The following is a 24,074-nucleotide window of genomic DNA, read 5'->3' on the forward strand; positions in this document are numbered from 1 at the left end:
GCAGAAGAGGAAGAGGAGGAAGAAGGAGAGAAGAAGAAGAGCCAGGCGGAGTTCGCAGCCACGACAGCGGGGACTGCGGGACCGGGGTAAAGCGGCGGCGACGACGACGGCCCAGCAACCGTGAGGAGAAACAAAAGCCTTCTAAATTATAGTTTTAAAAAAAATCTGGGGGCAAAAAGAGAGAGAGCAAAGTAGGGAGGCCCTTCTCCTTTAGAACAACTAAGCTAGTGGGGTTTCTTTTTTCCCCTCTCCCCCCCCTCCCCCGCACCCCCCACCCCCACCCCCTCCGCGGAGAATCGAACTGAGAGAACTGAACAAACCGCCCCTGGGTCCCATGAGGGAAAAAAACCCCGGAGCCGCAGAGAGGGGAAGAGGCCGAAACCGCAGGACCTTCCAGGTCGCCCCCTTGGTCCCCGCACCCCCGGGCCGCCAGCTCGTCCTCGTCGAGTGTCCCTAATCCATCCTGATCGCGACACCCCCACGAGGGAGAAACGGGTGTGTTTCCAAACCATTTCATGGGGGAGAGGAGGCCAGGGGGAGCCCAGGAACAGCGACCGCAGCAAGATCTGCACCCAGAGCTTCAGGAACAGCCCCAGAGGCCAAAACTGCACCCCGTGAAAGAGCAGAAACAGGATCAGGAAGAGCAGAAACCTCCCTGCAATCATCTTTCCATTAGTCAATGCTGATTTCCTCTCCGGCAACCAGGAATTTGCCCCCCACCCCAGATAACCTAATATAATCTATATATATAAATATATAATATATAATGTTCTTAAATTATTCCTGATTTTTTTTAACCAAGCTGCCAAGAAAAGAACCTATTCTCCTCATACCCTATTCTAATTTTTATGTGAGTGAATCTAAACTGCTGAAGAAGACCATATGTGATTGTTAAATTATATATATATATATTTTTATTCCTCGCAATGCTTATTCTTCTACATCCATAGATGCTTGAGAAGCTGTGTTTTTGTCATTCATGTACGTTTTCCTTTGGAAAAAGAAAGCGCCTATTTTACTAACCAAAGACTTGATTTTTACCCTCTTCGTTTTTATTCCCTTCTAGAAATAAGCCTAGTTGGATTCATGTCAGTGTTTTAAGGTTTTTTTTTTAGTTTTTTTTTTTTTCTTTCAGAGACCAGAATTCCAAATCTGAACTATTTAGGGTGATAAGCTGCATCTTTGAGCTAGGTAAAAATAAGACGTTTCAAACAAGCAACTTACATTTGGAGTAGAGGATACAAAGGCTTGAGATACTAGTTTGTTGTTTTTTATCTTAAGATTCTGAGCCTAAAAATAATAAATGGGGGATTACGGGTTTGGAGTGCTAGTGCAAAGCAATACTGGGAATAAATCTGCTTTTCCAGTCAGATTCCATCCACATCTGCAGCCTCCACACCATCACCAAAATGCCACCCCCAGCCCTGCTGCTTTTATAAATAATAACACAGCTGCCAATGGCAGCAGTGCCGGGTCAGCTTGGCTCTTTCCTGCTCCGGCTACCCATAACATTCAGGATGAGATCTTGGGATCAGAAAAAGCAAAAAGTCAGCAACAGGAACCGCAAGACCCTTTGGAAAAGCAGCAGCTCTCCCCCAGTCCAGGTCAGGAAGCTGGAATACTGCCTGAAACTGAGAAGGCTAAATCTGAAGAAAATCAAGGGGACAATTCTTCAGAAAATGGCAACGGGAAGGAGAAAATAAGAATCGAATCACCAGTGTTGACAGGGTTTGATTATCAAGAAGCCACGGGGCTAGGTACTTCGACCCAACCCTTGACATCAAGCGCATCGTCTCTCACTGGTTTCAGTAACTGGTCAGCAGCGATAGCGCCTTCCTCCTCTACAATCATCAATGAAGATGCAAGTTTCTTTCACCAGGGAGGGGTCCCGGCTGCTTCGGCTAATAACGGTGCTCTGTTGTTTCAAAATTTCCCCCATCATGTCAGCCCTGGCTTCGGAGGCAGCTTCTCTCCTCAGATTGGGCCTCTCTCACAGCACCACCCTCATCACCCTCATTTCCAACATCATCACAGCCAGCATCAGCAGCAAAGGAGGTCTCCTGCCAGTCCCCATCCCCCACCTTTCACACATAGAAATGCTGCTTTTAACCAGCTGCCTCATTTGGCGAATAATCTTAACAAGCCCCCTTCTCCGTGGAGCAGCTACCAGAGTCCCTCTCCTACACCGTCTTCTTCCTGGAGCCCAGGAGGTGGAGGATACGGTGGCTGGGGAGGTTCCCAAGGCCGAGATCACCGTAGGGGGCTGAATGGAGGCATAACGCCCCTGAACTCCATCTCGCCTTTGAAGAAAAATTTTGCAAGCAATCATATTCAGCTCCAGAAGTATGCTCGCCCCAGCTCTGCCTTTGCTCCTAAATCCTGGATGGAAGATAGCTTGAACAGGGCTGACAACATTTTTCCTTTTCCGGTAAGATTATGTTCCATTAACAGATTAAGGTGAAATAAGGAAACGGCATGGTGTAATATCTATGTAACTAAGAGAGTTTGAATTGTCTGTATTCATATCAGAGCTCTTAGAAAAAGAGTTCATTGTCAAGACATTATTTTGGCAGGAGAGCAGTGTAATTTGGAACAAAATATTCAGCTGTTCTTTTTTTGTAATTTTCTTAATTGTTATCTTTCCATAGATAACCATATAAATTAGCATAATTGTGAATACCAGGTAGCAAGTGATGTCATGATTATTAACTGCAGTACCTTTCTAGCCTGACAAGAAAATCGTGGTAGGTTTTTCCCTACTTATTTAAGTGAGAATAAATAATATAGATATAAATATATTTCATTATGGAAACTGATTAGCATTTTCTGCCCATATGCATAACTATATACCCTCCCAAATTTGTTTTTCACCACTGATTTGCTGAAAACCAACTACTGAAATATAGTTTTCTCTCTGGTCATATTTTAAACTTGAAACCTCTCTGAACCATGCAGTCTGAACAGTTTGCAATTATCAATTTGGAAATTCCTATTAAACCTTTTTGCAAATTCTGGCTTGCCTTGTGTCAGTAAGGACTGCTAGAGAAATGATGTAAATATTTTCTCGATCCCCAATTATTTTTGAATACTATGAAACTGTTGGTCTCTGAGTGACTCTTATGATGCCTTTTCACCCATTTGTTTATTTCCCAGTGTTAACACTAGGGTTGTAGATAATTAAACCATTCCTAAAAATAGGTCCAGACAAAGATTACTTGTCTTTTTTGCCACCAGTGTATTCTTATTCTCCAACAGTCACATTGTTTGATGTTTTTGAATTAATGAGCAGCCAGTCTAGTTGATAGATATAAAGGGAATTTCAGAGTTAATTGAGCATCAGATGCCCTACTAAATTTGTTTTTTTTGGGGGGTATGATCATTTATAAGTGTTTAGGAAATTTATATGGGTTATAAGCTAACATTGAATCAGTCCTCACAGTGAACCCCACAAGGTAAGTTTTATTATTACCCCCATTTTAGAGATGAGAAAATGGAGCATCAGCAAGATATAATAACTTGCCCTAGAGCACACAGCTGATATACAAACTCTAGGCTAAAAAGCAAAGATTAAAACATACTGTGCTATATCTAAAAAGTTATTTGAGAGATCTTTCTGCAAAGGCTAAAACAGATTTCAAAATAGTGATACTGTATCCAGACATGATGTCAGCACAAGTGGGAATTATCTGTTTTAATTAATAATTTGCTCAGAGGGAGGGAAATTTGCTAAGAGAACCCTGTGTCATTCCCAGGAATTAAATATCCATTCTCTAAGGATTCAGGTATAATAGTTAGGATGTATCAAAATGTTTGGTGAAACCTGGTTTTGAATTTTTTTTTAATATTTTTTTTGCCCAGGTTGAAAAAAGATGTTGGCTTTTGTTTTTAGAAAGGGTTTTTACTCAAACTGAAGAGAGCAATTTTCATGCTTTAGTGATCAGGTAAAAGGCTGTTTAATACATTGGCAATTCCATGAAGTCTGTTTTTAAAAAGTTGGTTTTGATAGTCTTTTGAACATAAATTTAAGGGAAGTTTAATGCAAAGGTAACTTTTGCAAATTATTCATATATTCCAAATTAAAAAAAATCCAAGATGGCATTCTCGACATTTTAACTGGGTTAAGATTAGCTCACAATTGCAAATACTTTTCTTTTTTATTTTGCTACTAATCAAGTGACAGAATGGATTTATGTGACTGCATAGTTTGTTTTCCATTCTCAGTTTACTGACTTTTGATAAAGATTTGATTTGGGAAATTAATTTCAAAGTGACTAAATTATACGTATATGCACATTATTAATATTTTTATGGGGCTGATGAGATGTGTTTTACATGTGAAATTTTTTCAGTCAGATGATTTCTTAAGAGATTAAGCTGATGTATGAAATAATAATGAGTAGACTAAGATTGATACTAAAAGATATTGTTAGAAACCAGCTCTTCTCTTAGAATTGTTGTCTGTTATGCTGAGGGTGGAAAAAAGGAAGAGTCAATATACCTGGTTCAAATATGGTAGGATTAGAAACTAAGTTGTAGATTTCTGTTTACCATCCCCACCATTTTTAGGAGAATGTGTGTATTTGTGTGTGTGAGAGAAGAGGAGAGAGAGAGGTTGGAAGGTGGGGAGCTGAGAGAATGGTGATTTGAAAGTCACAATAAATATAAGTGATATGAAAAAATTCTTTATGAAAAAAATTCCTAATTGAGTTTTGAAAATATAAGAAATTAGTAAACTGAGTACCTTGGTGCTTACTTAAATGAATGCAGAGGTGTGTATGTGTGTGTGTTTAAAGAATTATTCTTTAGAAAAAATTTTTGGCCAAAAAAAATGCCATTTTGAGTTGATACGATTACTTGGTTAAATTTGATATGAAAACATTTGAAGGAATGTTTATTTGACTGGGAGCTCAGACACCTAGTTTGCGGTCTTTGCCCTATCAAAGTCATAGCATCTGGGGGCCTCAATTTCTTCATAAAATTGGAGTGGGGGATGACCTAGGTGATTTCTAAGTTCCTTATGATCCTAAAGCAAGCTACTGTGAAATTTAAATTGCTGCAATCACAGTCCATACTTTTTTCTAAACACTGCTATCTTATTTAACTTTATTAACTTAAACTATTAATTTTAGGAAAGATGTTTTAGACATTAGTAATTCAATTTCAGTCACTATTGAAAAGAATTCCTTATTTATTATAGAGAGTTCTTAAAATTTACCGCAGAAATTACAGGATAGAATTTACATGGTTATATTATAATATTGGTATTCAAAGTCTAGCATTGAATTATTATATAAAAAGGAAATAATTTACCTGAAATGTAACTAATACTGGGCAGTGTTTATTTTAGTTTGAAATGAATCAGAATGGTTTTTACATTTGTTTAATACAGGTTTGAGCACATACAGTGAATTAAAATTCATTATGACATTTTAAATTAATTTTTTGGGGGCCAGTCTTAATCTTCTCTTTTATCCATGTTTATGAAACCAGGAGCAAAGATTGAAAATATTGAATTATCTTCTAAATAAGTGATATGACAGGCATATCCTAGCATTTTCTTCGTATTAGTATATGTGCTGCTGAAGCGAGTTAAAGTTCTCATTACGTGAATTCAGATAACGTGCCTCAAATCCAGTTTTCAAATAACTAATGTATATTTAATAATTGCATGCTTATGATAATGTTTTTACATGTATTAATTCATTTCACTCAATAATCCTATGAAGTAAATATTATTGTTATTATTACTATTCACACATGAGATTAGGCTTTTAACCATTATACTACAGTATCTTTTCACATAGACATGATGCAGATGAGGAGTTGGGGGGTGGGGGTAAGAAATGCCTACCAGAAGCATGTAGGTAAGAAGAAAATTTTTACAGTGAATAATTGATATCTGATGATCAAAAGCTAATTATAAAGTTTTGAAAGTGGAAAGTAGTAGAATATATTTGTCAACTTCAAAATATTAAACTTAGAGAATAGTCCTCAAATCAGTGGGTTTTTTTTTTGTTGTTTTTAGTACATGCTAGATATCAGGCACTGAGCTAGGTGCTTTCACATTTGTTATCTCACTTCCTATATAGGATTTTTCAACCCTATGAGGTTTAATTTTATTGTCTTAATTTCAAAATGAAGAAACAAAGTCCATATCTTGTGAAAAGACATGATTTGACCCTTACTTCAAGAGGAAAAGAATCCTACCTGTCCTGCTGAACACATCGTGTAATCCTGATGTCCAAACCAAATAATGTATTGGGGTACCTGCCAATAATTATATTTGAATATAGCACGTTTTTGGAGGGGTGCCTAGATTTTCTGTCCTTACAGGAAGTAAATGAGAATTGTGTGCTATAGATTCTAGTATTCTCTTACATTCAGCTCAGTTACGTCCCCATCTGTGTTAGCTAAGAACCAAGAAGTAGGCCAAAAAAGAAAAAGAAAACAAAATGAAAGAGGGGAGACAAAATCTGTCGCAAAGATGATCTTAAAACTGGGTTGTTAGGGAAGCATTTTAGGATTTAGAGTCCATTTGCTTTGGTCACCATGGATTTGTTAAGTTGTCTTAACCAGGCAAAATAATTCATGTCACTTTAATAACTCTCCTTGTGTTGTCAGTTTATTGATCTACAAAATTCTACATGGCATCTTATATTTGAAAACAGAGTTACTGCATTGCTTTGTCCAAAAGTCATGGTGAATTATTAAAATTATCTAAAGTGCAACTTTATTACATTACATATTTTTCATGTAGTCCCAAGAGAGATCTTTGCATAGGAAACATTTTCTTTGACTTATTATATCTATTTATATTAGAAGAGGGGAAACTCATTATTTTTAAATGTAAAGCATGGGTTGGATGGTTCTGGCTCCAGCAGAATTGATATATTGGCGAAACTTTGGGAAAAATCTATCAGATGCAATTTTACTCCTTTTTGTAGAAAGGCTTTTAACTAGGTTTAATTGCTTTTATGATGAAATCAAAACTTGGGCAGGGTAGTTTTGAAAATTTTTATTTTCTGTTGTGTCTTCAGAAAAGCCATGGAATATCATCAACATACTGTTCAACATCTTTCAGGAAATGCCTCTTTATTTCAAGCCTAGTGAATGTGGTTGTGTTGCTAGTTGCAGTTGGAAAGATGCTGTTTATGAGTTTATGCTTTTGAGAGTAGTTTTTGTTGGTATTCATAAGAAAGAAATGGAAAAGTAGGCTTAAAGTTAACATATGCCTGTTTTGAATTTTGCAGTCTAAATTTATTTTCCGTATGACTTTTCTCTCTTGCTATAAGGAAAATAAGCTTGAAGTACCATTATCACATTTTTTTTCAGCACTACATTGTACTTTAGTTTTTGGTCCCAACATAGATAATATATATAAAATGCATTTCTCAGGGAGCTTGTAACATGAGCATTCATTTTCATTTTTCCTGACAGAAGTCATTTTATATTGTTCAAAGAAAATCGTTCTTGCAGAAATTAAAGTGTATTTTTGCCATGATAAATTTATAGTAATGTATAATTTTTTAGAAGGCGTTTTTTTTTTTCATGTTTCTCTGTTCTTTTTTTTTTTTTTAATTTTATTTTATTTTTAAACTTTACAATATTGTATTAGTTTTGCCAAATATCGAAATGAATCCGCCCCAGGTATACCTGTGTTCCCCATCCTGAACCCTCCTCCCTCCTCCCCGCCCCATACCCTCCCTCTGGGTCGTCCCAGTGCACCAGCCCCAAGCATCCAGTATTGTGCATCGAACCTGGACTGGCGACTCGTTTCATACATGATATTATACATGCTTCAATGCCATTCTCCCAAATCTCCCCACCCTCTCCCTCTCCCACAGAGTCCATAAGACTGATCTATACATCAGAAGGTGTTTATAATATTATAATACTTTATAATATTAGAAGGAGTTCCACTTTCAAGTTTTTAGAAAATTCTTAGTATATGGAAATATATAGGTATAGATCCTATTTTTAATCAGTTTTTGAAACTGACACTTGGATAATTACCGAGAAAGGCCATTGTGTGAGGTCAAAAATACAGTATACTGAAGCACAGGTTCTGGATCCAAACAGATTTAAATTTGACTCTGATCTCTATAATAGCTTGACCTTGAACAAGTCACTTAAATTTGGGAAGACAGTACCTCATCAAATATTAGTACCTATAAGTGAAGGGTTATTGTGAGGTACTTTATGTGGCCATATTAAGTAGCTTAGATTTTTTTGTTTAATTTAAAATTAAAATCTCTAATATTGAGTACAATCTTGAAATTAAAGTAATTACAAAAAGCTTTGGTATCTGTGACAGATTTTTGAGCAGTTCTTAATGTTGTATCTTATCATATATTCTACACTTCTCAGAATATGTCTTTTTTTTTTTTCTTTTTGGCCATTCCACCTGGCATGCAAGAACTTTGTTCCCTGACCAGGGATCGAACCATACCTCCTACAAGGGAAGGGAAGAGTCCTAACTACTAAACTGTCAGGAAATTTCATCAGAATACTCCTTTTAAATAAGCTAGATGCAACCCAGGACAGATAAAACATTTAGCAGAATTATCAGTTTCCTTGAAGAGTTTAAATTGTTTATATACCTAAACTTTTATTAGCAATAGCAGTCTGCATTTTTCAGTAGTCTAAAAGATTTTGCCTATTTTTAAGAAATTTACAACATTTGATTATTTCTGTATACATTAGAGGATACTGTACTTTGATGGGGTTGGTTAAGAGACAGGAAAGGTATCATAGATTTAAATTAGATATGTTTTAACTTTTATCCTGGAATTAAGTTTTTTTTTTTAAATATATATTTTAATTACTTTGTATAATGGGCTTCCCTGGTGGCTCAGCTGGTGAAGAATCTGCCTGCAATGTGGGAGACCTGGATTTGATCCCTGGGTTGGGAAAATATCCTGGAGGAGGGAAAGGCTATCCACTTCAGTATTCTGGCCTGGAGAATTCCATGGAGTGTATAGCCCATGGGGTCACAAAAGTGTCGGATGCAACTGAGCAAATATAACACATTTATTGAGAACTTTCTATGTTATGAGCTAGGCACAGGACTGGATATCTCATAAAAATGGTTTTGATTTGATTTGTAATTATTTTTGATCTGTTCTAATCTTTTAGTTCAATCAGTTCAGTCCCCCAGTCATGTCCAACTCTTTGCAACCCCATGAACTGCAGCATGCCAGGCCTCCCTGTCCATCACCAACTCCTGGAGTTCACCCAAACTCATGTCCATTGAGTCGGTGATGCCATCCAACCATCTCATCCTCTATTGATCCCTTCTCTTCCCGCCTTCAATCTTTCCCAGCATCAGGGTCTTTTCCAATGAGTCAGTTCTTTGCATCAGGTGGCCAAAGTATTGGAGTTTCAGCTTCAGCATCAGTCCTTCCAGTGAACACCCAGGACTGATCTCCTTTAGGATGATCTTTGCTAAGTCGCTTCAGTCATGTCCGACTCTTTGCTACCCCATAGACGGCAGCCCGCCAGGCTTTCCCGTCCCGGGGATTCTCCAGGCAAGAACACTGGAGTGGATTGCCATTTCCTTCTCCAATGCATGAAAGTGAAAAGTGAAAGTGAAGTCACTCAGCCGTGTCCGACTCTAGCGACCCCATGGACTGCAGCCTACCAGGCTCCTCTATCCATGGGATTTTCTAGGCAAGAGTACTGGAATGATACTAAACCTGCTTTTTTTCTCATTATAAAAATATTAACAACTAGCCCAATAGTTATATTTCATCTTAATCCATGGGTTGTTTAAACTTTAAGGAAAACTAACAGGTTAAGCTTTAGGTATAACAGAAAAAATGTATAAATGGCATTTTAAAATATTTTATTGATGGTTACATTTATAAATATACACATACACATGTGCTTTTTTAAAATTCTGTGATAAAATGGTACCACAAAAGGCAAACTTTAACCTGTGAGTCACAGAATTCAGGTCTCATTATATGTCAAGGACCACTTACAGGTCCTCTCTCATGTTTGTAAACTGAATTTTTAAAGTCTTAAGCTAAACACGTATTTTTCATATTGTAGAATATTTAGATTGGGTAGTTACTGTTTGCTGAATAGTTGCCAGGTATATCCCCATCAGGCTTTCCTGGTGGCTTAGTTGGTAAAGAAACCGTTACCTGCGATGCAGAAGACCGTTTGACCCCTGGGTCGGGAGATCCCCTGGAGGAGGGCGTGGCAACCCACTCCAGTATTCTTGCCTGGAGAATCCCATGGACAGAGAAACCTGGCAGGCTGCAGTCCGTGGAGTTGCAAAGAGTCGGACATGACTGAATGACTAACACACACACACGTATCCCAATCATTGTTTTCTTGCAGATCTGTAATGAGTTATAGTTAATCCCTCAGTATTATACATTTTAAAGCCATGTTTATATTTAAATATTATGCAGCATGTGCTGTGCTGTGCTTAGTCGCTCTATTGTGTCCAACTCTTTGTGACCCTATGGATTGTAGGCTGCCAGGCTCCTCTGTCCATGGGAGTTCTCCAGACAACAATACTGGAATGGGTTGCTGTGCCCTCCTCAAGGGGATCTTCCCAACCCATGGATTAAACCCAGGTCTCCCGCACTGCAGATGGATTCTTTACTGTCTGAGCCACCAGGGTAGCCCCATTATACAACATACTTTTAATAATAGATCTTCCAGATGTTTTCAAGGAATGCATCTGCTGCTGGTCAGTAAAATAGTTGCTGTAGCCTTACTGTCTATCAGATCAGATCAGTCGCTCAGTCGTGTCCGACTGTTTGCAACCCCATGAATCGCAGCACATGAGGCCTCCCTGTCCATCACCAACTCCCGGAATTCACTCAGACTCACATCCATCGAGTCAGTGATGCCATCCAGCCATCTCATCCTCTGTTGTCCCCTTCTCCTCCTGCCCGCAATGCCTCCCAGCATCAGAGTCTTTTCCAATGAGTCAACTCTTCGCATGAGGTGGCCAAAGTACTGGAGTTTCAGCTTTAGCATCATTCCTTCCAGAGAAATCCCAGGGCTGATCTCCTTCAGAATGGACTGGTTGGATCTCCTTGCAGTCCAAGGGACTCTCAAGTCTTCTCCAACACCACAGTTCAAACGCATCAATTCTTCGGCACTCAGCCTTCTTCACAGTCCAACTCTCACATCCATACATGACCACAGGAAAAACCATAGCCTCGACTAGACGGACCTTTGTTGGCAAAGTAATGTCTCTGCTTTTGAATATGCTATCTAGGTTGGTCATAACTTTCTTTCCAAGGAGTAAGTGTCTTTTAATTTCATGGCTGCAGTCACCATCTGCAGCAGAAAAATAAAGTCTGACACTGTTTCCACTGTTTTCCCATCTATTTCCCATGAAGTGATGGGACCGGATGCCATGATCTTCGTTTTCTGAATGTCGAGCTTTAAGCCAAGTTTTTCACTCTCCGCTTTCACTTTCATCAAGAGGCTTTTGAGTTCCTCTTCACTTTCTGCCATAAGGGTGGTGTCATCTGCATATCTGAGGTTATTGATATTTTTCCCGGCAATCTTGATTCCAGCTTGTGCTTCTTCCAGTCCAGCGTTTCTCATATTGTACTCTGCATAGAAGTTAAATAAACAGGATGAAAATATACAGCCTTGACGTACTTCTTTCCCTATTTGGAACCATTCTGTTGTTCCATGTCCAGTTCTAACTGTTGCTTCCTGACCTGCATACAAATTTCTCAAGAGGCAGGTCAGGTGGTCTGGTATTCCCATGTCTTTCAGAATTTTCCACAGTTTATTGTGATCCACACAGTCAAAGGCTTTGGCATAGTCAATAAAGCAGAAGTAGATGTTTTTCTGGAAATTTCTTGCTTTTTCCATGATCCAGCAGATGTTGGCAATTTGATCTCTGGTTCCTCTTCCTTTTCTAAAACCAGCTTGAACATCAGGAAGTTCATGGTTCACATATTGCTGAAGCCTGGCTTGGAGAATTTTGAGCATTACTTTACTAGCGTGTGAGATGAGTGCAAACTGTCTATAAGAACTTTAAAAAGAACCAAACAAAAAAAGTTGATGTAAGAACATTGCTACTCAGAAAAAGCTATTAATTATTGTATGGAAGTCAGATCTGAGTTTCAACTATGGCTGTGCCACTTGCTAGCTGTGTGACCTAAGGTAAGCTACTCAGCTTTCCTAATCCTTTATTTTCTCATTTCTTTGTCTTGTCTTTTAGAAATAAGATGAAGTATTTCTAATATTTGGCTTCCAAAAGATTCTGCTGGTATAAGAGAGAAGGTCATCAACTAGAAATATTAATTCAAAAGTTGGAAATTGCACACATTCAAAATGTGAAAACTGTTGTTTAACTGTTGTGTGGTAATATGTGCTTAACTTTAAAGAAGAATTTTATAAGCTGAACTATAATTTTGTTTAGTAAACTCAGTGCACTAGGGAATCAGCCCAGATGATGCTCTCATTTTCTTGAACACTGCTGGAAAATTTGGTGACCAACTGGTTTTTTTGTTTGTTTCTTCTTTGGGTAAAGTCTCTCCCCTGACCCCCAAGTCTTTTAAATTTCTTACTATGGAAAAATTTAAACATATTCAATAATAGAATATATAGCAAAATCCCATGTACATGTCACCTGGCTTCCAACAATGATCAGCTCCTTGACAGTCCTCTTTCATCTATCTTCCTAACCCTCTCTTCCTGCTTTCATGTTATTTTGAAACATTTCCTAGGTACTGTATCATTTCATCTGTAAATGGTTTGGTATGTGTTTCTAAAAGATAGTCTTTTTTTCCCTCTTAAAAACACACAAATATATCTTCTAGTTGTTTTTTTTAAAAAAGACAGTGAGAAACTGAGGCAAGGCCCATATTTTTGTTGTACCTGCCCAGCCTGTTTTACTGCCCAACCTGATGCTAATCTCTAAAAAAGCCACTATTGGCCACATCTCCCTTCTCAGACAAGAAGAGTGCTGGTGGTCACATGTCTGTCAAAGAAAAGGGAGAGAGATCCAACAAAACACTAGAATATCAGCTGATGACCAGACACTCGGGAGGAGATTGTCCAGTTTTCTCTACGCCATCTCAGCTTTCTCCTGGGTTTATATTTCTGTGAATTTGTGAGAAGCTTCTCCAAAAGGAGAGAGAACAGGAAGGACTCAGAGCTTTTGGGCTATATTTTTGTTTGTTTTTAAGGGGAATTTAAAGGTTTGTGATCTTTTCCAGGCCTTTGGACTGCATCACACTTTTTCATCTCTTGTTTTTCAACCCACAAATGTTTTATGCCTTCTATGGACCGTATGGTGGGAGTGCATGACCAAGGTAGACACTCTCCTCCTCATGAACTGAGGTGTCGGTGACATCTTGCTTTGTGCCTGAATATTGAGAAGTGCCGCCTTCTCAGGAGACACTGGAGAGCTAAGGATCTGAGGGTGGTAGCTATGAGAGCCCAGAGGCTGACAGTGGGTACAGGCTGCCTTTTGATGTTATGGTCAAGGCTCATGGAAGAGAGAAATGTTATGGATTGTGTGGGTTACAGGATACAAACCTCACTTTAGGAATAAAGATTGTGTATTTGGGTGACCATTCTCTCTGATGACTCCGGACCCTGATCACACCCAGCAGATACATAGCAGAGGAATGCTGATTGCCAGTAAGCAGCCAAAGATAGAGGAATGGCCTGAGTTTTAATAGAACTTACTCACTTTCCTGAATTAATGATCTCTTGCCCCAAATAGTATATTAAGTAGGAAAGATCTTTCCCCCCCCTTTTTTGTTTCTCTATGAAAATGAGCCATAGGAAGTAGCACGGAACAGCTGAATTATTAAGATACAAACAATACCTAATTTAATATGTTGGTTTGGGGCTCTTCTGCTATTACACTGGAGAGAGAAGGAGCAGAGGGAATGTTTATTGAGTGGATCTCCTAACTGGTGGGTATTGTGCATGATCTATTATGGACTTTATTTCATTTCTCCTCAACCCAGTTTTTATAAGGGACATGTGTGAAGTAAGGGAGATCCTTATTTCACTGATGAAATCAAGGTTCAGAGATATGATGTCAAGACCATTTGTCTAGTAAGTGGTGATTTAAACACAAGTCTTAGAATAGATTTTAGTTATTTTCGTCTGCCAGGTAAAGTGGAAATGAACAAATGGTTAACAAGAAGAAGGGGTCTATTGATTTAGGAACTGACTAATCAAGTCTAGAATGCCAAGTTGTTTTTTTTAATATAGTCAAGTGGTGACAAGAAATATTTATCACTTTAAGGATTTCTAATACTGAACATGAATGTGGTTTATTTAGTGAAGGTGGAATAAAAGCAAATTTTCTCAAGGGCTTTCTGGAGAGATCTGATTCATCAGTTCACATGGGAGAAAATGGAGCTATTGATTCAATCAGGGTAATATACTAAAGACATTGATCCGTTTTGTTATAGTTTATTATTCTATTAGGAAACACTTGGTAGCCTAAGATCTGTAAGACTGTTTGCCTCATTATAAAGTGTTCATAACGAGAAAACACTGACTGAAGAGGGACCCTGCTAAGAAATATGAGATGCTAGTAACTGTAGTTTTTTCCTACTTGAGATAATTACTTCTTTCACTTTAACCTCTGACACTTGTTCTCTGCATTCAGACCCTGTATACAAGTGAAGGATATCATAGGTTGTGACAAAGTTCATTTAATAACGGACCACTTTTCTGAGCTTCTGCTATGAAGTAGACTCCACCACTTACTTGGTGACTTTGAGTGTAAGTAGTTAACATCTCATAGCTTCATGAGAAGCCTAAAATGGGGGCGATAATTGTACCCACTTTACATGATGGTTGTGAGGAACTAGTGTACAGAAATCATGCATCTTTTATCTGAGACACAGAGCCAGAAGAGATGTTAGCCATTTTAATAATGATGGCGGCAATGATGAGGAACTTACTTTGCCCTGCACAGTTGCTGCAGTCTGTGGCTTTGGGGATGAGTGGAGCTCACAGTCCAGGGAAGGAGGGAGTGGGTAGTCATCATAGACTTTGTTCATAAATATGGGCTGTCAGTGTGCTTGGCAGATACGGGAAAAGGGGACTTGTGTTTGCATAGGGATGGAAGGGTCATCTGACAGTGGAATCTTGAAAGTTGACTATATTGTCAACTTTTGATGTCTGTGGCCTTAAATATTTAATCCAAGAAAATATTTACGTTTTGGCAAATTTTGGATTAAAACTGTCATAGTTGCCTTTGATTAATTATGGGCTCTCCTGGCATCTCAAATTTCATATTTTTTTTGGCAGCTGTTATACTGGCACAGACTTTGCCTTTCAGACCAAAATGTTTTCCTTTCCCTTCTTCACCAGGGAGAAACTTCGAGAGTAAGCCAGAAAGAGAAACTTCCATAAGCTAGTACAGATACATAGCAATCTGAGAATGATGCTCACAGTCATGTATGTCTTTATAGGAAGACAGTGAGTAAAGGGTGTAGCTGAATTTTGGCTCTGGTTCTTAAGAATGTCAGTTCACTTCAATTGCTCAGTTGTGTCTGACTCTTTGCGACCCCATGGACTATAGCATGCCGGGCCTCCTTATCCATCACCAACTCCTGGAGTTTACTCAAACTCATGTCCATTGAGTCGGTGATGCCATCCAACCATCTCATCCTCTGTCGTCCCCTTCTCCTCTTGCCTTCAGTCTTTCTCAGCATCAGGGTCTTTTCCAGTGAGTCAGTTCTTCGAATCAGGTGGCCGAAGTATTGGAATTTCAGCTTCAGCATCAGTCCTTCCAATGAATGTTCAGGATTTATTTCCTTTAGGATGGATTGGTTGGATCTCCTTGCAGTCCAAGGGACTCGTGCTTTAGTCAGGTCTAGTAATGCTAAAACATACTAACTCAAGTATGACAAGACAAGAACCAGTAATGGAGTGGTTATAGTGGTGGTTCTGTTGAAATTGAACTGAATTGTAATTTTTTGCCAATTTATGCATCTTAGAGCTTGGAAGAGAGGACTTTGTTTTTGATTTTGAGAGCAAAACCTTTCTCTTCAAAAGTAAACTGTAAAATAGTTGATATTTAAGCTGGACTGCATCATAATTGTTAAACAGGATGTAAGCTATAAATCACATCCCAAAGTATCTAATGAAATTAACCTGTGGAATGGAATTGCTTAACTCAGTAGTTCTCAAAGCGTGGTCCCCATCTTCACTTGGAAATTTAGTAGAAATGTGAATTCTTGGACCTACTGAGACCTACTGAATGAAAAACTTTGGGTGTTGCCTCAGTAGGCTGTGTTTCAATAGGACCTCCAAATGATTTTGATATACTCTTAAATATGAGAAACACTGGCTTTTATTGTTCATCTGGATATATTTTTTGAAGTCTACGAAATAGTAATTTTGGTTTGTGGCACAATTGCAGTCAGGTTGTTCATCCTGGTAGTAATAGACCCACAGGTTCATGTGGCTACTTCTGGGAAGTTACAAAAAGCTATGTCATCAGTTACTTGCTGATGTAAATCTTCCTATTTTGCTGTGGCAGTCAGGATTATTCAGGTGTATATTAAAAGGACAGATCTTGCTCTTTGAAATGCTAATTTGTTTTGTCAGAAGGTTATTTTTATCAACTTTGATTTTCATAGTGGCTTTTGTGGTTTTTCCTTTAGAAATTGCCCTGTGAAGTAGAGATGACATAAATTGAAACCAACCAGTTGCGATGCAACTCAATGTATTAAATACAACAACTCAGGTTACCAAAAAAAAGAAAAAAAAAAGATCTCTGCATTGTAATTAAGTTTGCTTTGCTGAGCCTTGAAAATAATTGGTGGTCTTTTATTTTCATTCGTGGTTGTTAAGCTCACATTTCTAAAGTCAGGCTGGTGGTTCAAATTCTGCATTCTCTGCTTAACCTGACACTGATAAAGTTAGTTAATCATGCTAAGCTACGCCGTCTTATCTGTGAAATGGGATAATAACTGAACACTTACTGTATAGAATTTTTGTGAGGACTAAATGAGATTATGCATGTAAAGCATTCAGTTCAGTTCAGTCGCTCAGTCGTGTCCGACTCTTTGTGACTCCATGAATCACAGCATGCCAGGCCTCCCTGTCCATCACCAGCTCCTGGAGTTCACTCATACTGCATTAGATCTTGATAAATGTTACCTGATACTATTACTGTTACTACCATTTCTGCTCCTGTGGTTGGCTGTAGTTAACCTAGAGATGCAAGTTAGGTCTCTTAATTTGTGGACCACATCGATCTGTCATCTCAACAGGAAGAAGGAAGATAAGGCTTCTCTCTCTCTCATGTTTTTAGTGGCTCTGATATTATCCTATATTACCTATGTACATTTTGTTGTTTTTTTTTCATTTATTGAGTCATACTTGAGTGCCTCCTGTTTGCTAGGTACTAGCAATGGCACCCCACTCCAGTACTCTTGCCTGGAAAATCCCACAGAGGAGCCTGGTAGGCTGCAGTCCATAGGGTTGCTAAGAGTCGGACATGACTGAGCAACTTCACTTTCACTTTTCCCTTTCATGCATTGGAGAAGGAAATGGCGACCCACTCCAGTGTTCTTGCCTGGAGAATCCCAGGGACGGGGGAGCCTGGTGGGCTGCGTCTGTGGGGTCGCACAGAGTCAGACACGACTGAAGCGACTTAGCAGCAGCAGCAGCAGCCAGCATGTCCCTCACCCCAGGACCCTTAAGGCAGGCAGAGTGTCTCCTTTATTCTAATACGTATCTTAATTAGTGTGGTCTTTTGACTGCCATGACCATTATTTTACCCAAGGTAGCGCCACCTGCTTTGGAGTGAAACTTGGGCTCTTGAATCCAGACTAAGCTGCTGAACTAAGCAGTAATCTATCTGTGCAATAAACTGTGTTTTTCCCTGGTCTTAGTTTTTATCATTAAATTGAGAATTGTTGTTTAATTGCTCAGTTGTGTCCGACTCTTTTGTGACCCCATAGATTGTAGCCCCTCAGACTCCTGTCCATGGGATTCTCCAGGCAAGAATACTGAAGTGGGTTGCCATTTCCTTCTCCAAAATTGAGAATAATACAATCTAAATTATAAGGAGGTTTGAAGATTACTAATGACAGTATTTAAAAACTACCTAGAATATTGTCAGATACTTAGTAGATTCTCAATAAAGACTAGATCTGCTTTTCTCTGTGGGCTGCCAAGATAAACTGGCAGTGGCGGGTTGAAGCAAATAGAGTTGTCAGTGTTTTTGTTTTGTTTGAGCTTTTATTGGAAATCAGGACATTCCCCCTTTAACAAATTGTTTTTTTTACTTTTTTGATAAAGCTTGTTATTTTGCATTATGTATAGCATAATGAAAACATAGTGACTGTCCTTTTAAGACTTACAAGAGTTCATTTTCTTATTAATAAGATTAATTAACTCCCACCTTTTTGTGGGCAAGAAGTTATAAACTTTCATCAGTCATCCTCGTTCACATCTTAGATTCCTGCCAAACTCATTATAATTTAAACTGCAAATCTTGAAAGAGCACAGACTGTTTTAGGATATGGGAAAGCTAAAATACAGATGTATTTTGTTGCTGGGAAAGGAACCTTAGAGGTTTAATTAGACTCTTTCCTATTTCAGATCAGGAATGAGGTCTAGAGGATGAAAGTGCTCAAGCTCACATGACATGTCACACTTCCTAATGTCTAATGCTCCGCGGATTTAGGCTGATGTTCATATTTTGGTCACCATCTCAAGTTAAATTAAGAAGAGCTATTACTTAACAGAATTTCTATTTTATAGTTAGTTTACTTTCTGGGAAATGAATTCTAGAAAATAAATAAATGATTATGATGTTTGGGTTAATTAGTAAGCCAAAAAGGCAAAATCAAAGGATGAAACGTAGAAATCAGAACACTCTTGATTTGACACCCTGGTTTTTGGGCAGAAAAACCAGCATTGTTTGTCTGCTCTTATTTCTTGGGTTTATTTGTGTCTGTTCCCCTCCATCTACTTCTTAATGGCACAGATGTTTACACTTTAGTCCTTTTGGTAAAATTGGGTATTTAAAATAGAAAAAAATCAGTGAGAGAGTAATCAAAAATGATAAACTTTGGACCCTGCCTGAGAACAGAACATTTGCTTGGCAAAATATGTGGCTTGAATTACTATAGCATCATAAGAAACAAAGTGTTATATAAATGTAAAGTAGTTGTAATAATTATAATTTCAAATAAGATTGAATTGTGGGGAGAAGTACGTGTTAGACATATTAGGCAAGAATACTGGAATGGGTTGCCATTTTCTTCTCCAGGGGATCTTTACCACCCAGGGAATCGAACCCAGGCCTCCTGCATTGCAGGCAGATTGTTTACCCACTGACCTACAAAGAGAGCGAACATATTAGACCAGGGTTGGCAAAAATGTGGTACTTGTGCCAGTGGGACTTGTATCTTGCATTTACACATACGTGTCTTTTGAGACACTGTTTTCTTCTAAATCCATTCAGAGCCTGAAAATTCTTCTTAACACATTGCATCTGAGAGTCAGAGTTTGTATATTGGTGTTTATTTATCAGATTTATATTGTGACAAATGAAAACTAGTAAAAGTATAAAAAGGATAGAGAGTTTTTTGTTTTTTAATTCCACCAAGCACTACTGAAAATTTAGATATTCATTTAGGGTTTTAGTTTTAATGTACTCTACCAATCATAAGTCAGTGGTGGTTAGTTTAGCAAAAACCTTTATGTTTTAGACAATAGTCTGGAGAGTCCTGGGGCAAGGCGGTATGAAGTGGCTTTGCTGAATTCCACTACATTTGGAAACCTCTAGGTGAAAAGGATGCTTCTTTACTTACCAGAAGCAGCTGTCATAAAACAAACCAAACAAAAACACTGATTTTTTTTTTTACCAACTCATTCTCTTGGGTGCTTTTGTCATTCCGTGATTGGCAAAACGCAAGTCCTGAAGGTTCACAGGCTGCTCACTACTGTAGTTGCATTAAAAAAACAGGCTGAGGTCTCCCCTTACATCTCCCCCGTAGCCATCACAGTTTCATTTTGCTTACCTACCCCCCACCCCGCCCAGCTCTGAAAGGGAATTTAAAAAACAAACCTCAGGATAAGGAAATAGGAGAGAAAAAATGCTTTCAACACTTAATAAAAATTACTCAAAGAAACGCCTTCATTCATCAATTGAGGAAACGTGTGTGCTTTCTAAGCTGCCAGACCCTGTGTGAGGTACAGTGATACAGATACGTGGAACAAGGCTTTTCAGCCTGTTTCACATCATGGCATACATAGAAAATGAAAATACAGAAGCAGAAATCATCTGCCAGGGAGTTCCTGCCACACCAGGCCCTATGGACAGTCCTGTGTGTTGAGGAGATGAACATCTCAACATACCATCACCCTTTGGGAATTGTACACATGGGGAACATTTGATGTAAGACATACTTTCTACCCTTGGGAAACCCACAGTCAGAGGACATAGGCAAGTGAAGACTCTGAGCATTAGTGTCTCCAAGACTGGCTTTGTTGTGGAAATAGAGATAGTGGCTGGCCTGATTTTGAGTGTGGATTTTAGATTGTTGAAGGGAGGACAGATCCAGTGACTGCAGAATGAGATAGTGGAATTTGTTCTTAACTTCTTTCTCCAGTTATGCCTCAAATCCACTTGACTTCCAAAAGAATACGCATTAAAGTTTTGATTTAATTCAGTGCTTGAGATGAGGAAGGATAAAAACAGAAGAGTTTCTCCTTTTTGTGAACATTTACTCTTAGAAATTCTCATTCTGGCCACCTGTCCTCTTGCCTCTTTCTATTGACCATATTGAGAAGATGAGGACAATGAGGAAAGAATCAGGAGGAAAAGTGGGAAAGATATTCTGGAGGAGCCATACTAGTTTAGAGCAGAAGAGCATGTTAAGACATCTACTCCCCTTCCCATTTTTATCCCATGCCGTCCTAGGGGAAAAAACCTGTAACATTCTCTACTTTAAATATAGATGATATCCCAATATAACTACCCTTGGACCCTTCAGGTTGTGGAACTTAAAAAAAAAAGTTTGTGTTCCACCCATAAGAGTGAACATTTTTGGATATCTGTTTGGTGGGTGGGGTCAGAAGGAGTGGTCCCTGTTTCAGGGAAGAAGAGGACGAGCGCAGCTGCCGTCTGTGGGGTCGCACAGGGTCAGACGTGACCGAAGCGACTTAGCAGCAGGGTGAGTAGTCTTAGGGAAGGACAGAGGAGAAATGTCAGAATGATGGAAAGATGGGGGACATACTCTATCAAACATCAAGTTCTAAGTTAGCTGAAATGTGGAAAATGAGAGCCCAGCAAGTCTGAAAGAAAAGGGGCGGGGGTGGATAAAATTAGGCAAATTCTTTTAAAAAGCCAAAGCTTTGAATTAAAAAGTAATGAGAGAAAAATATCATTGAAGAGAGAGTTCTGAAATCACGCTTCTGAAATTCCTTTGGAAGCCCCCCTTTCTTTCTTTATTTTTTTTTTGGTTTCTTCACTTTTATTTAGGTAACGTAATTTAATGCATACATTAAACTGTTAAAAAAAAAATCAGTAAATGGAATCACACCAAGGAAAATCTGCATACTATTTCCACTAGAAAAATTTTATCTATATAAAATTTGGTCCCGTTTCTTCTCCTTTATCTCTGCCATTCAAATTTAAATGCTTTAATTTTATTCAAGCAAAAATCACATATCTGACATAATAAAATACTTCACGTCATTAAATTAATAGGGTTTAGTTGAATTAGGTGTGCTCATCTTTCCTATGTTATTTCTCTACTTTTATTCTTCTGAGTTAACTCAGTAAGGCATGTCTGTTTTCCCACATCCAGCAATACAAGTGTTATAGAAGTATAATTTGTAACATTAGTAACTAGATTCATCATTAATCTTCATGTTGTTTCCCTTATTATATGGTATTTCCATATTTCTAGATATTTCAGTCTTACACTTTCCAACAAGGATTAAGCCATTAGTTTAAAAATACTATTAAATTTCCAGACTAAATAACACTTGGCCCACTTAGAGCGATGCTGTCGTGAGAGGTCCTTGCACAGCTATTGCTTCGGTCTCAACACAGCCTCCTTTGGGCAAAGCAGCAACCTGGTAAGCAGCTCTTGCAGGAAAACTACTCTGAAAATATTGTTTGTAGACATCATTGACAGTACTGAAGTCATTTATGTCAGCCAGCAAAACAGTTGCTTTTACCACATTCGTGAAGTCATAGCCTGCTGCTTTCAGAATTTCACCTATGTTTGTAAGAGCCTGTTTAGCCTCTTCTGCCACCCCTCCTGGCACAAGCTGTCCACTTGCAGGGTCCATGCCTAGCTGTGCTGAAATGTAAATGGTCCTGTCGACTACCACAGCCTGACTGTAGGGACCAGTGGCCGCGGGGGCTTTCGTGGTGCTGATTATCTTTCTGACCAAAGACAACATGGTTAACCCTTCCCCCTTGCTGCCCCTCGGAAACAACTACACAGAACTCGGTTCTCGCTCGCTCTTCACCTCCCCCTTTTCTTTAATAACCTTGCTGTGGTCTTTGTAAGTATATATTTATTCTCAAGATGGGTCAGAAACAGGTATTACACTGCTTTCCCTTTAGTATTTAATTTGAAAATGTTTTCATTTCCTTTTCACTGTCGAGCTAAACTTTGGTTTTAATGATGTCTAATACCCTGAAGAATGCCGCAGCATCAGCATGGTTGTGTATTTTCAGATTCCTCACCCATTCATGAAGTCCATTTTGTTAAGCCAGGGTTGAGACCAGCAGTGTTCTCCATATCCTGTCTTCCTTTTATTCTAATGGCAGAAAAATCAAGACTACTTTGCTACTTAGTGGTCTTGTAGACATTTGATGACTATTTTCAGATCTTGGCTTATAAGTAAATATAGCTATTCTGAATAGAACATGTAGATGTCACCTTAACAGAATACTGCTGAAACAAGTTTGGGAAGCTTTGCCACATTACTGAAATCTTAAGTGACAGAAAAAGATTATGAATTCTGTTTTTATATATGTTTAATATTCTTAACCATATGGAAATTAGTTTTTGCTTTGTTTTTGAAAGTAATGCTTTTATTGAAAATTATTATTGGAAATCAAGTCAGTCTTTGCTGAGCCCTGGGTACTTGTGATTTTGATATTTTGCAAGTGTTAAAAATAAAATGTAGTAATAATGTGCCTTACATGGAGAGGGAAGAAAATTCCTGCTTTTTGATCTGTGTCTCATCAGATGCAGCTTATTATTTTCTTTTATAATTATATGCTATTTTAAAAGTGGTTTGTGGCTGTTTGTGTTTACAGGATCGCCCCAGGACTTTTGACATGCACTCATTGGAGAGTTCACTCATTGACATAATGAGAGCTGAAAATGATTCAATTAAAGGTAATTTTCCAAATATAACTGTTTGATTTTAGTAAATAGTGTAAAATGTGTATTATCATCTGAGTAACTTGATGAGCAATATGGCGAATATTATAGGTTCACATTTTGTATCCAGTTCCATCTATTTTATACATGTATCTCATTTTGTTCAAAAATCAAACTTACTTGATAGACATCCACTGTAAGCCCTTTACAGTACCAATTAAGGGAACTACAAGAGTACTGATTGCTAAGGGAGGGCAGTTAACTGGAAAGATGGGAACCATACTTCTCATTTTTTTTTAATCTTTCAGGCAAAACCTGCTTAGTATTGCTCACCTGTATGTCTGCTCACCAATGACAATAACCATACACTAGGAAGAGTTCAAATGTTGATAGAGCTTTCAGCCTAGTTTCACATTTTTTTTTTTAATTGCTAACAGTTTCAGAGTTAAAATGAAGCTTTGTAGTTCTTGAAATCCTTTTTATATATTATGTTAAAAAAGTCATGCTATTCCCACTTGGATTCCGGTATAAATTCTTGTACTGAATAAGATATTGCAGTTTGACTAGGCCTCAATTTCTTCATTTTTAATAAAGTACTTAGAACCACTCTTATAATAAGGGACTTAATAATGGGGAACTTGAAAAACACAGATGCCTGGGCCCCATTCCAGGTGTGGGGTGAAGCTTATGATTTTTTTTAATATCTCAGGTGATGTTCATGTGTAGCCAGAGATGAGAATG

General features: G+C 38.3%; 1 protein-coding gene and 1 pseudogene across 3 annotated transcripts in view; one reads left to right on the forward strand and one right to left on the reverse strand.

The window, feature by feature from the left end:
- The first annotated feature begins 268 nt into the window (after nucleotides 1-268).
- Nucleotides 269-24,074, forward strand: part of CPEB4 (cytoplasmic polyadenylation element binding protein 4) — a 72,050-nt gene continuing 48,244 nt past the window's right edge. For all 3 annotated transcript variants that reach the window (XM_010853520.1, XM_010853521.1, XM_010853522.1), the window contains exons 1-2: nucleotides 269-2,428; nucleotides 23,267-23,348. In XM_010853520.1, coding sequence (XP_010851822.1) covers nucleotides 1,304-2,428; nucleotides 23,267-23,348 — 1,207 coding nt within the window. In that variant the 5' untranslated portion in view covers nucleotides 269-1,303. The remainder of the gene's footprint in view (nucleotides 2,429-23,266; nucleotides 23,349-24,074) is intronic.
- Nucleotides 17,939-23,256, reverse strand: LOC104998388 (annotated as a pseudogene).

The sequence above is a fragment of the Bison bison genome, unplaced genomic scaffold (genome assembly GCF_000754665.1).
Source record: "Bison bison bison isolate TAMUID 2011002044 unplaced genomic scaffold, Bison_UMD1.0 scf7180017864329, whole genome shotgun sequence".
NCBI lineage: Eukaryota > Metazoa > Chordata > Mammalia > Artiodactyla > Bovidae > Bison > Bison bison.